Source organism: Mytilus galloprovincialis, chromosome 6 (assembly GCF_965363235.1).
Source record: "Mytilus galloprovincialis chromosome 6, xbMytGall1.hap1.1, whole genome shotgun sequence".
In the NCBI taxonomy this organism is placed as follows: Eukaryota; Metazoa; Mollusca; class Bivalvia; order Mytilida; family Mytilidae; genus Mytilus; species Mytilus galloprovincialis.
Genome location: NC_134843.1, coordinates 14,742,117 through 14,756,109, shown reverse-complemented (window position 1 = coordinate 14,756,109; position 13,993 = coordinate 14,742,117). Strand labels below are relative to the sequence as shown.

Genomic DNA, 13,993 nt, shown 5'->3' with positions numbered 1-13,993 from the left:
TATTTTTTAATTTAGTAATATTCTGCTTAAATTTCATTTGCTGTCTTTAAATTGATTAAGATTGATAATTTTTTAATTAGTTTCTGAACTTAAAGAAGTCAGGAATCTGATGTTCAGTAGTTGTCGTTTGTTCATGTGTTTCATAAGTGTTTCTCGTTTTTTATATTGATTTGACCATTGGTTTTCCCGTTTGAATGGTTTAACACTTAGTCTATTAACTTTTGGAACGCTTTATAGCTTGTTGTTCGAATTGAGCCAAAGCTTCGTGTTGAAGACAGTACTTTTACCTATAATGATTTACTTGTACAAATTGTGACTAGGATATGGAGAGTTGTCTTATTGGCACTAATATCACACCTTCTTGTATCTATTTAAATACACCAGTCCTATTAGATGACCAGAATTGTTATATTTTGACATTAAAAGTTAACTTACGTTATTCGTTTTTATTTGTACCATTTCTACTTATTTTTTTAGTCAAATTTTACACTTCAGCGTTTTTTTAGGCAGTATAACAAATGTTTACATGTGAAACAGGATAACATTTACCTTTCAGAAAATGTAATACCTCTTCGGTTTTTGAACGTTATTTCGCCTTAAGCCAGAGAGTTTCATTTCCTTCCTTGTTTGCGTTGATCCGTCTTGCTCGCGTTTTGTACTCTGTATATATACATTTTTGAGTTCGGTCCTAAATTTTTATAAAATTTGCCTTTCAGTCTGGTATATAATATATCATCTGTTTGTATTATATAACAGATAGAAAATACAAATTTTACTAAAATTTAGGACAGAAATAAAGGATGCACATCAAAACTGTCTTTAACCAAAGATGGTTCATCAAACTTTTAAAGGACATTTCGTGCTAATAGTTGATTGTGCTATAAAACATATAGATTCTTCAACACCATTAATAACCACATGTATGCACTCAAAATAATCAAACCTTAATATGTTTTTTTTGCGAGGTTAATCAAGAAATATTATTATATTAAATATAACTATCGAGAGTGGATATCTTTTGTAGAAAGCGAGAAAGAGTTGTAGAATCGATTTCTCTAATTTTATATTTATCGTCCTGAACCTGAACGAGATATTTGCCACTGGACGTTGAGCAAACATCAATCAATCAATCTAATGAAATAGTACAAAATAAGTCAGAGTGAAAGTTCCATAGTCATATGGCGGAGATCATACATGACAAATTATTCAACTTGTAGTTTATCAAAATCTATTAATTGATCAAAACTGGTTTAGATGTGTAAATGATTTTTATTTTATTATTAATTGATTTTGGCTTTTAACAATCTTTTAGTAACTGCGAGTTCTCTGAAATTCGTAATGATTTTTTGTTATTTAATGTTCTGTTATTTAGTGTTATATCTCGTCTCTCTATTTTAATATATACAGCTTTGATAAGTGTTTAGTATGACTAGAAATTTTCACTTCTGTTTCTCGTACTATATTTCCGTTCTCCATTTATACTCTATACCTTACAACACAATTATTTTCTTTTACCTGTGTACATCATTCTATTTGGTGGCAAGGTTATTTTTTCAAGGTTATGGTTGACTTGCTGTTATTATTTAACTTCTCACAGCGGTATACCACTGTTGCCTTTATTTCTTCAACCCTTATTTTATTGATTTTGTATTTACATTGTATCATAGATCAAATTTATTCGTACAGGGTATGTTCACTTGTGTTGATGTCTCTTGAAGGAGTAAAGCCATTTCACTTGATATTTTATAATGTTTCTTTCTATGTTGTGATATAACACTATTGTTTCGAGTAAGGATGAAGGTTGGTCTAAACCCGCTGCATTTGTTTGCACTTGTCCTAAGTCAGGAAGCAGATGTTCAGAAGTTGTCGTTTGTTAATGTGGTACATAAGTGTTTTAATATATAGATAAGACCGTTGGTTTTTTCCGTTGAATGGTTTTAAACTAGTCATTGTATGGCCCATTATAGCTTGCTGTTCGGTGTGAGCCACGACTCCGTGTTAATAAAAAGACCTTACTTTGACCTATTATGTGTTATCTTTTACAAATTGTGAATTGGACGGAGAGTTGTCTCATTGGAACTCATACTACATATTCTGATATCTTATAATTAGTGATACAAATATATCTACAAACAAAGTGATTTGAAGTAAGGGCAGATAATCGAGTTTGAGAAAACAAGTTTGCATCAATGTTTATGTATCTGATCACAGGAACAATAATGCATGATCGTTCCAATATTGAAGTATTTTACAGATAAATCAGTTAAAATAAATAAAAAAAACCAACAACAACTAAATAGTTCCTAAATGAATTATTCTCATCTACGTTATACAGCAAGTCCCTTTTTATCGCATAAAGTTTATTATCAAATATATTTCAAACATTATTCATTTTAATTTGTTCTGAATTTCTTGACTGACGTGATGAAAAATAGCGACCATGTCTGAAGGCGTCACATCCACAAAGAACATAACTTTCTGCAAATCTTTAAAGAGGAAGAATAAACTTGTTTAGATATCGTTTTGAAATTGATTTCATCACTATATCTCATCTTGTATGACGATATTTCTCCACTCTTAACAGTTTAATTTTAGAACTAAACTCCGAGGAAAATGCAAAACGGAAAGTCCCGAATCCAATGGCAAAATCAAATGATAAAACTCATCAAACGAATGGACAACTGTTATATTCCTGACTTGGTACAGACATTTTCAAATGTAGAAAATGGTGGATTGAACCTGGTTTTATAACGCCAAACCTCTCACTTGTATGACAGTCGCATCAAATTCCATTATATTTACAACGATGTGTCGTATCACACCTGGTGCAATGGTGGAATCTCTCTCTCTCTTTAGATATACATTTACCTATAGTAATCGGAGGAGCGACAAGACGCTGAAGTGCGATGGTCACGCTGATGTGCAATGGTCACACTTTTAGAGTGATAGCTTATGTTCGCTGATGTACGGTGTTAGACTTTATGGCTAGTTTAAAATCTTCGTGTGTTCAAATATTATGAAAAGTACATTTTTAAATAGTAAATTGTAAATACATAAATTTGCATTCTTTATTGTCTATGTTTGTCATCAGTTACAGTTGCATACTAAATAAGAGATTGTCCTCTTAGATTGTTTGTATGTGAACATAATTCTGTGTTAACATGTTTTCTGAACTTAGGTCCCCTTGTTTGTATCACGTTTCTCGTTATAATATAGTACGGAGAGTATGTGTGCGGACTCGTACGCAAAAAAAAATGACATGGTCTTCGTACGGTAGATTTCGAAATAAAAATCTGCTCAAAACGGCAAATCACTCCCCATTTAGCGTAGTGTTAAAAGTTTGTCATTTATTAATTCAAAAATCCGAAAAAACTACTTCTAACAAACAAATTCCATTCTACATTGACACAAAAAGCATTGAAAATATAGTGTATGTAGTCCATCGCACTTCAGTGTTACCACCATTGCAGTTCGGCGAGGCTATCAACAAGATACTTTATAGCACCGCGGGTAAATTATCACGTTGTGATTGATTTAAAGCCGTCACATAATATAGAGTTGGACCTACTCTCTTTATGTTGGCTTGAAATCCCCTTTACAAAAAGACTGGATCTGCTCCTGATGTGTACATATAGATTTTCTAGCGAAAAGCTATTAAAAAGCAACTACCAATAGATCAAAGATACTAGGGCTAGTTTAAATATATATATATGACTGAACCAGTGACAACTCTACAATAGATTTATCTATCGGAGGACATAGGTAGCACATTCTTCTCAGGTATTATCACGTTTTTTAAATTTACATCGTCCTGAACATGCATGAAATAATTGCCGCTGGACATTTCGGAACTAATAATTAATGAATTCATGACGAAGTAGATCAACTTTTTTTTAATTTTCTAACTAATGTATAATGAACAATATATTTGTTACTCATTTAAATGACAGAAACTTGTTAAAAACAAATTTTAGATCCAAAGATTAAATAGAAGGATATTTAAAAATCAAATGTGAAAAATAATTACAAACTATTTAATTTAATTTGGAACACAAACTACCAATAGCATTATGACCCCTTCTGCAGGCATGCGAATCACAAACTTTTCAAACTGCAATAGTATCAAAAAAGCAAAGATCATAATGAATAATAGAGATGGGCCATTTTGTACAAACACGAAGTGGAAACTTCGTGCAAAGCTTCATTTTTTGTTGTTTCATTGGAAAAAGTCCTTTCCCCTTGTAATCCCATATTTTTCAATTCGATGCCTGATAAATAGAGGATTATTGCATGCAATGCTAGCAATGATTTCCTTCAAACAAGTTTATGAATTAAGATCATATTGGTTTAAACAAATATAAATATGAACCAATTCAAGTACACCTTCTAGGGTGTGGCGCTCGACGTTTTTTTTTTTGGTAATTTAAAGATTGTTTAGGACTTTTTGTAAACAATAAACGCTAGCACATTATAGTGAAACAAGTGAGTAATCTATGTTTAAAAAAATTTATTACAAAAATTTCTGTATTAAAGTCTGTGGATTTTCTATAAAAATCTTGATTTTATTTGCCACAAAATCCCCCTTTCCTATTAAATACGATGAAATATTAAACTAGAGGCTCTTAAGAGCCTGTGCAGCTCACCTTGGTCTATGTGCATATCAAACAAAGGAAACAGATGGATTCATGACAAAATTGTGTTTTGGTGATGGTGATGTGTTTGTAGATCTTACTTTACTGAACATTCTTGTTACTTCCAATAATCTTTATCAATAATAAACTTAGCTATTTAGCTACAGAAGAAACTTTTTGTAAAAAAAAATAACAAATTAATAAAAACTGTTAAAAATTGATTATAAAAGGCAATAACTCCTTAAGGGGTCAACTGACCATTTTGGTCATGTTGACTTATTAGTAGATCTTACTTTGCTGAACATTATTGCTTTTTACGGCAAAATTTCTTAAAAAATTACCAATTGGGGGGCAGCAACCTAACAAACGGTTGTCCAATTCATCTGAAAATTTCAGGGTAGATATATGTTGACTTGATAAACGAATTAACCGCTCGTCAGATTTGCTGTAAATGCTTTGGTTTCAGACATAAAAGCCAAAATCTACATTTTACCCCTATGTTCTATTTTTAGCCAATGGCGGCCATCTTGATTTGGGTGGCTGGGTCATCGCACACATTTTTAAAACCAGATGCCCTAATAATGATTGGGGCTAAGTTTGGTTAAATTTGGCCCAGTAGTTTCAGAGGAAAAGATTTTTGTAAAAGAATACAAAAAATTACGAAAAATTGTTAAAAAATTATTATAAAGGGCAATAACTCCTTAAGGGGTCAGCTGACCATTTTGTCATGTTGACTTATTTGTAAATCTTACTTTAATGAACATTATTGCTGTTTAAAGTTAATCTCTATCTATAATAATAATCCAAATAATAATCAAAAACGGCAAAATTTCACTTCAGGTGCAGCAACTCAACAACCGGTTGTCCGATTCATCTGAAAATTTCAGGGCAGATAGATCTCGACTTGATAAACAATTTTAGCCTTATGTCAGATTTGCTCTAAATGCTTTGGTTTCAGAGTTATAAGCCAAAATCGACATTTTACCCCTATGTTCTATTTTTAGCCATGGCGGCCATCTTGGTTGGTTGGTCGGGTCACCGGACACATTTTAAACTAGATACCCCAATGATGATTATGCCAAGTTTGGTTTGATTTGGCCCAGTAGTTTCAGAGGAGAAGATTTTTGTAAAAGTTAACGACGACGGACGAATGATGAGAAAAGCTCACTTGGCCCTTTGGGCCAGGTGAGCTAAAAATGAAACTTTGAACGAAGTTTCCCCTGGGTATATGCTCAAAACGAGCCATGTCTATTATTCATTATCTTTGCTGTTTTGATACTATTGCAGTTTGAAAAGTTCGTAATTTACATTGCTACAGAAGCGTTCAAAAAATTTAAGCGAACATCAGAGACGCTGGTACAATTTTAAAATTGCCATACACGACGCAAAGACTGCAAAGATATGCCAAAATAAAAATAGTAATTTGCGATATGAACTGGTACAACTCTAAAATTCCAAAGGTGACGACAGTTAAGATGCTTCAACAACTGCTTGGAAAAATTCCCAATAATCAGCCCTGACCGATCTAAGTTGGTATAATATTTCAAAATTTGACAACGGTAGAGCAATTGCAACAGAGACTGCGTATTTGAACATCCCAAATAAATAGCAGTTTTATAATAATTAGAAAATTTATTAAGGTAAAATAATTGAACGCGGTTGCGTACTTGTACATCCATCTCTATTGAATAAACCCTATAATTTAAACTGGTATAGCTGCAATAATCCGTAAAACTGTAAGTCCTGAACGGAAGCTAGAGTTACTTTAAACTAGTGATGGTAGAAAAAACGAGTGATGGCAGGAAAATGAGTGATGGTAGGGAAAATGAGTGACTCATTCTATGTTTTTTTTTATTTATGCCCTCTGGGGAAACTGTCCTAAATTTTATTATCCAAAATATCTTATATTTATATATATAAATCTGAACCAGTGACATCTCTACGACAGATTTTATCAATCGGTTTACCAGTCACTCAAGTTATGTATATAGAAATCGTCTTTTAAAATAACAGCCCAACAATGTTAGATCTGTAATTGGCTTCGGCAAATTTTTGTTCTACCATGGCCGGTCTAGTGAGATATCGTGGCACCGAATCGCCTTGCACTATGCCCGGCGAGCTACACTTTTCGACCAGTTAGGTTCGACAACTCGACAAACATCAAGCTTTCGGTGGCCAGGTGTTATTTTTCCTCGTCAGTTTTAATCTAGCGTCGTAACACAGTACATCATATATATATATATAAGGCATAAAGATGGAATATTACAGATCAGCTGAAATATATATCGAAGAGGATCTTACAAATCAATGTTGAAACACAGAAATAGAATGAAATTCAAAACAGTGTGGCTGTGGCCATTGATTGACACATTAAATTCATCCATTGACTGGGACAATTTAGTGAACGTTTGTATGTAACAACTACTGCTCACTATGTACTTTTAAAAACACCTAAATTATGGGGTCACCAAAGGTTCTCAACACCTTAATAAAGTAATTCGAAAAGCTAATAAGAAATAACACGATGTTTTGATTTATATTAATTATATAAATCAAAACATACAGGTTATTCCTGATAAATTTTTTGAATTATTTTATAATTAAAGGCGTTAAGAAACCTTTGGTGACCCCACAGTTTAAATGTCTATCGTAGGTTCGTCGTGAACAGTGGTCGATACAGACAAACGTTCAAGTAAATTGTCCCAGTCAATGGATGAATTTAATGTGTCAATCAATGGCCACAGCCACACTGTTTTGAATTTCATTCTAATTATATTATACACCCGATTGTCCCGTTAAAGGTCTGACCCTTCTCTTATCTTTGATACGCGCTTTAATATTCAAAAAAAAAATTATACTCTCATAAATCAAAATCAAACATACAGTTAACGTTAGGTTTACTTGTGTGAAATCAGATAATTCGTCTGTTTAATCTACCACAACAACCATTTCTGTCAAAATGAAAAATCAAAATTTACATTGTTAGTACTTCACCTGTTTTATATATACTTCTACTATAACCATATTAAGTCAATATGAAAAAACCAAATCCATATTACTAGTACTTAAAATGTCACATAAATAAAAAAATTTCACAAGTCTATATCATTGTTATGACAAAGACATTATGTAACAGGTAAGGCCATTGCTTGATACTAAGTTCCTCTTTACAAGTTTTTACATGCTGTTACATTCAGTAATTTTTTTTAATTAAGACGGTTCATGTAAATATAAAATTAGATGTCCAAGCCAAGATTTTATTTATTCGGATCTCTATTTCTTGATGTGGTAAATCAAGTTCTTCCTGTATAAACTTTATTTCCACCATTATTGGTATGATGCCAATGAGACAACTCTCCAAAAGATACCAAATGGTAGAAACTAAAAGCTATACATCACTGTAGGGTCTCCAACAATGAGTATAACTCATACGGTCCGAGTACACAGTTATTTCGTAGTGCATTTCCTTTAGACAATAAATGGAAATAAAAAATCCCACCTGCGCTTTCTCCATAATATTTTTACAGTGTGTTGTACTACTTTTGGGACAAATTATATCAAAATTATAGAAAACTTCATCAGCTCTAACTCAAAATATGGACAATTTTATGTGAAGGGGGTCTTGAAATCTTCTGACAGCTTCCGAAATGCTAATTTTTGACCTTTTTCAACTGGACCAAATCACTACTTTACATTATAATTCAGGAATCAAATTTTTTTACAGAGTAATTTTATCCCCCTTCTTGCTACTTGAGGCAAAATAAATTTGGAAGGGGTATAAAAAAAATTGACAAGTAACACATGTCCACACTAGGGACTAAACAACGAAAATCAAGGGACGATAACTGTGTACTCGGACCATACCGCCCAGTCAGAAAAGTGCCAGAAATGACAAATATAAAACAAATCAAACTAGAAAACTAAAGACATGATTTATGTACCAAGAATACACAAAAATACAAATATGATCTACAGCAACAAACGACAGCCACTGAATTGCATGCTCCTGACTTGGAACAGGCACATACATAATATGGCGAGGTCTAACTAGTTAAAAGCCGTCTATCCTCCTTTAATTACGTTGGACATTGGTGTAACAGTGCAACACAATCTGAATAAACTATAGAAATCACCTGAAAAGGGCGTTACTCATCAGATCGACACCAAGATGGAATACATATAAAAAAAACAAAGAACAGTCATGGGAGGTACTTATACCTTATAAGGAGACACAACGTAAAGATCTGAGAGTAATCACAGTAACTGACAGCTAGTTCAAAGAAGCCTATAACAACTAAAAAAATATCATGCAACTCAGACTAAAATATTAATTAGAATATACATCCAACATTCAATGAATTAAGTGTAAAAAACTCATCATAGATACCAGGATAAAATTTTGTATTAACGCCAGACGCATGTTTCGTCTACAGAAGACTCACCAGTGATGCTCGAATCCAAAAAAACATAATTAAAAGGCCAAAATAAAGTACGAGATTGAAGAGCATTTTTAAACACCCCGTTATTCTCTATACTGAATTCTTTCATATTTTTGTCTATTCTGTATTTTTATTGGCCATTTAATGATCTTTGACAATAGGTATTCTCTATTGCCCTTAAACCCCATCTAGAACTTCCAGTATGTTTTGCTTAGGATTTATAATTTTGGGAAAAAATATACATTGCAAAGAATTATGACCTATTGCACAAAATATACCAATTGTTTGTTTATTTCAACACAAAGCCCTTTCCTATCCTTAATTCCGATTACAAATAATTGAAATAAGGAAAACACAATCTATAGTAATTTATATTCAATATACGTGGGTCGTTAATGTTAAATATGTTACATGCGTTTAATTACGGTATGTGCATTATGTCAATTCACATGAAAGTATATATATATTGACTATTTGTAACAAATTGAATAAGGTAAGAACATACTTCCTAGAATTAATCTTGTAGCATTGCTTTCTTTTCGAGAGATTATTTGTCAGACTCAGAAAGGTGACATATTTCGATAGAATATTTTTCCATTTAATGATTTGAGCTTTTCCTTCTCGTTTCTTGCAGTGCATTTACATATTTTCTTTTGCGAAAATTTATTTAGTTTTTCGAAGCGATCAATTAGATTGCGGTGAAACCTTGTTTTTAATTCCCTTGTGCATTTTCTTTTTTATAGTTGTGTTGTATGGACAATATGGGTGACCAACCAAACTGCATCGAATAAAACACATAAATAGTTCAATTGTTTATTTCAGATGCCAAAGTTTTTGATTTCATTCGTGAAAAGTAAGCAGTACCAATTTTGAAGCCCGCTGGAAAACATGTGTAGGAAACTTCGTAAACTTTCAATGGCGCTATTTAAGACTATAACTGTACTTTTTATCATCTGCATTCTTGTAAATCTGTCTTCCAATTCTAGTCAACAATCAAAACTTGTGACATCAGTTGACAAGGAGTCTTATGCAAGAGTGTACGCAGATAACATTATGGTTAACTCAAATCTTTCTCATATGGTGTCACTAGCAAATACGAGTTCAGCTGTAGTTAAGAACAACACAACAAAAGTTCTTGTTGAAAATAATGCTACACAAGTTGCAGTTATAAACAATACTACAAAAAGTACTCCAATTTACGAGTATTCGTTTTCATACCTTCATGTTCCTGTGAACGTGTGTAAATCAAATGGTGCTAAGTTTGATCCTTTCTTGCTATTTGTGGTAAAATCTGATGTTAACCATATCGCCCATCGAGCAGCAATACGGAATACTTGGGGAAATACGTCTAACCCAGGAATAAAACTGGTTTTCCTTGTAGGATATTCACCGTTAATGAAACCATTTATACAAATGGAAAGTAACTTGTATAAGGACATTATACAGCAGAACTTTGTAGACGCTTACAAGAATAATACGTTGAAAACGATAATGGGTTTTTCATGGGTTGCTTCCCATTGCAGTGGTGCAAAGTATATCTTTTTTGTAGATGACGACTACATTGTGAATACCAAATACATTTGGGATCATTTGAATAGATTGTATAGGGCTAAAAAGCGCAGTGTGTTCTTGGGACACGTCTGGAAAAAAGCAAAACCTTTTAGAAATGCTAAATCTAAATGGTTTATTCCAAAAGGTGATTTTAAGGACGATTTTTTGCCACCATACGCCAGTGGTGGATCCTTAGTATTGACCGTTGATGTCATTAAGAAACTATTGACTCAGTTCAAAGTTATGAAGCCAATGTTTATAGATGACGTATACATAGGTCTTGCATGTAAAGAGTTAAAGATTTCCCTTACTCAGGAAACGAGATTTTGGCGTTATTATCTACCAGGCAGAATGAACCATTTATTTTCATCACATGGATTCAGATCTCCAATGCAATTAATTGAAGACTGGAAAAAGTACCATATTCAATATGATATGGTAGTGTAAAATACCTGCTTGTTTTCCTACTTTGTAATGTAAAATATTTGTTAATCATATCAAAAGAGATGAATTTGTGCAGTGTTGCAAAAAGAAAATGCTCTCTTACAAAATTGTAAAACTTTCTGATAAATAACAATATTAGATTTTGTATTTTCTAAGCAATATATTCTTGAAAATTAATCTGCTATTTTTTCTTAACATCATTTTGTTTAAGAATATGAAATAAAGTTAAATATATGTATAACAAGATTGTGTGAGGTAGACGAAATTGACCTTAAAACGATCGTCTTGTCTTTTTATGTCCCAAAATAGGCAGATCGTATATATAAGGACTTTATCTAATGACTACATAAATTTGGGATTTATTATTATTATATTATTCGAATGAAACTGAAAAATGTATTTTTTTTGTTAGGATAAACAACAATTTTACCTGGCGTAGTCGTGCGTAAATTGTTTTTCTGCATTTATCTTCGCAAAATGGCGTTTTTAATGGAATAGAACATAAATACAGTAAACTTTCCCTTTTTTCTCCGCAATAGGCTTTCAAAAATATTTTATCTAATGTGAATTCGGAAAATTATGTGAAAATATAAAAAAGTTGCAATTGTTACCTTTCATTTAAGTTTCATTGATAAAACGTAATATGGACTGGTCCAGTGTCCAGTATGCAGGTCATTTAATTTACGGAGTGTCTATTCGTCCGGCTAGCCGGACGAATAGTTAAAAATCTCTATTCGTCCGGCCATCCGTCTGCGGATGCGCAAATCTTCAATATCAATAAAGTATCATGTGACGCGGAAAATGTCCCGGATGAGGTGTCGGATAACACACGCGGTGTCGGATAACACACGCGCGTATGCAATGGACGTTTTGAGAATTGGAGATCGTGATTTATATTTAAAGATGTCATAGAGAAAACCAGAGAGAATGTGATTGCTTTAAACAAATGTCTATAGGAGTAATTCCAGAACAATAGCGTATGCATGTTAACTGTGAGGAATAAGCCTGAAATTAAAGTGAAATTGATGATTTACCCAATTTACCTTATGGATGCAAAACGCATTCGGAAAAAATATTATATCAATTAAACTTGCTTGGATGCATTATTTTCAAGTTATACTACAACGGAGATCTATGAACATACTGATATGCCGAGACTGGGAATAAGACACCAGGGTTGGGGATCCCCCTTTTTTTCGGTTGTATCTAAATATTTATTATATACATTTTTTTTCTAAAACAAATCTTATCGAAAACACAATGCTACTTTTGGGGACAGGTTACACGTGCCTACCATTTTCTTTAATTTCCTATGAATTAAAAATCGCCGAACAATTTGAGTGAAGAATTGTGCACTGATAATCATATGAGGACCTTACTTTAACCAAACTTCACAGAAACAATAAATTCAGGATCTTTTAGAATCATAGATGAAGCCAATAATGATTGGCCCGACTATTTACTTTACAGGAAATTCATATGCAGAACAACAAAAGAGAGAATCATTCCCCCTCCCTCCCTCAGTACCCCAAAAAATGGAGGGATGGATGGCCATCTTTTTCAAGACAGACAAATAAGAATTATTACCGTTAAAAAAATGTGAAAAGAGTCCAAATTTTATCATAAATTTGATTGTATGATGTATATTAAATAAAGCCATTGCATATTGATACACAGAACTATGACTGGAATCAATACAATTATTGGAATACAAAAGACCATACACATTAAACCACTATTTTTAAAGCCCTATTCCTCAGAAAATATATGCGCACATAGAATATTAGAATAAAAAAGTCTGAATCAAATGTATAGTTTTTTCTTTTTTTTTTTTAGAATGACTTCTTTTTTTATAAAAAGATGTTAGACAATATAAATTAAAACAACTCGTGCTTTATTAAAAACTTTCAAAACAGTTATATCTTCATCATTATATTTTTGGCCGGACAAATAGCGAAAAACCGTAAAAAATGCTATTTGTCCGGCTTGCCGGATGCATAGACATTTTTGACTATTTGTCCGGCTAGCCACTGCCTTTAATTTACTGTACACATTCACGCACGGTCTGATTTAATCAATATACTCGTACGAAAAGCATGAACAGTTTGAAGGTAATCAAAAAGAACTTAATCCAATCAAATTGCATAAAATTCAATAACAATGTCCAATCCACATTATAATAAGTAATAGGGGTAAACTGGGTAGGGAGAAAATGACAGAAATTTCAAGTTGATATTTATGCAATAACGAATTAAAATTTGTCGACCAAAAGTTTTGCTACAATTTCAAAAATATATCGTTTTGTATTGGTATAGTTTTCGGACCTTTCATTAGTTTTCGGACCTTTCATTGGTGTATTTAAAGCTATTAAAAGTTTATGCTTCAAAAGTTCACAAAATTATTGACTTTATACAGAAAATTTGTACTTGTAAAACATTTAATAGTTCACAAATGGTACGTGATTTTAAAGTAAAATTATTTCTTAAAACACTGCAAAAAATTTCATTCATATTGATAAAGTGGTTTCGTCATAAAGTGCGTTAAAATGAACAGTGGTATAGCAAACATCGAATTCCCTCACAAAATGTTATCACACACCACACACTATAGTAATATTCATGCACTGTTACGTGACATCATTGCCTACTATTTTCGAAAATCAAGGTCAGGCAATGATATTGAAAAATAGAAGGCAGTAAGTTGAAGCAGACGGGCCTTAAATGCCGACCGGCATGAAGAGGATAGATGAGGTGGGGGTGAAGTTGAAGGAGAAAGTGTACACTTTGCCGATATTTATTTTTTTATAGCACTTGCACTTTTAATCATTTTTTATTTGCCTAGCTAACAAAGTCTTTTACTTGTTGCCGTTTCTTGCTTCTGTATACTGAATTTAAAAAAAACCCGCACAAGACCAATCGCAATATAACT

The 13,993-nt window shown here is 32.5% G+C and overlaps 1 protein-coding gene across 1 annotated transcript; it reads left to right on the top strand.

Moving 5' to 3' along the window:
- The first annotated feature begins 9,903 nt into the window (after window positions 1–9,903).
- On the top strand, window positions 9,904–11,113 carry LOC143079019 (beta-1,3-galactosyltransferase 1-like). Its single transcript, XM_076254119.1, has one exon. It carries the CDS (start codon window positions 9,959–9,961, stop codon window positions 11,066–11,068), a length of 1,110 nt encoding a protein of 369 aa, XP_076110234.1. The 5' UTR covers window positions 9,904–9,958; the 3' UTR covers window positions 11,069–11,113.
- The last annotated feature ends 2,880 nt before the right edge of the window (window positions 11,114–13,993 follow it).

Excerpts from the sequence above, each read along its gene's own strand:
- LOC143079019 (XM_076254119.1), top strand. The coding sequence starts at position 9,959 with ATGTGTAGGAAACTTCGTAAACTTTCAATGGCGCTATTTAAGACTATA.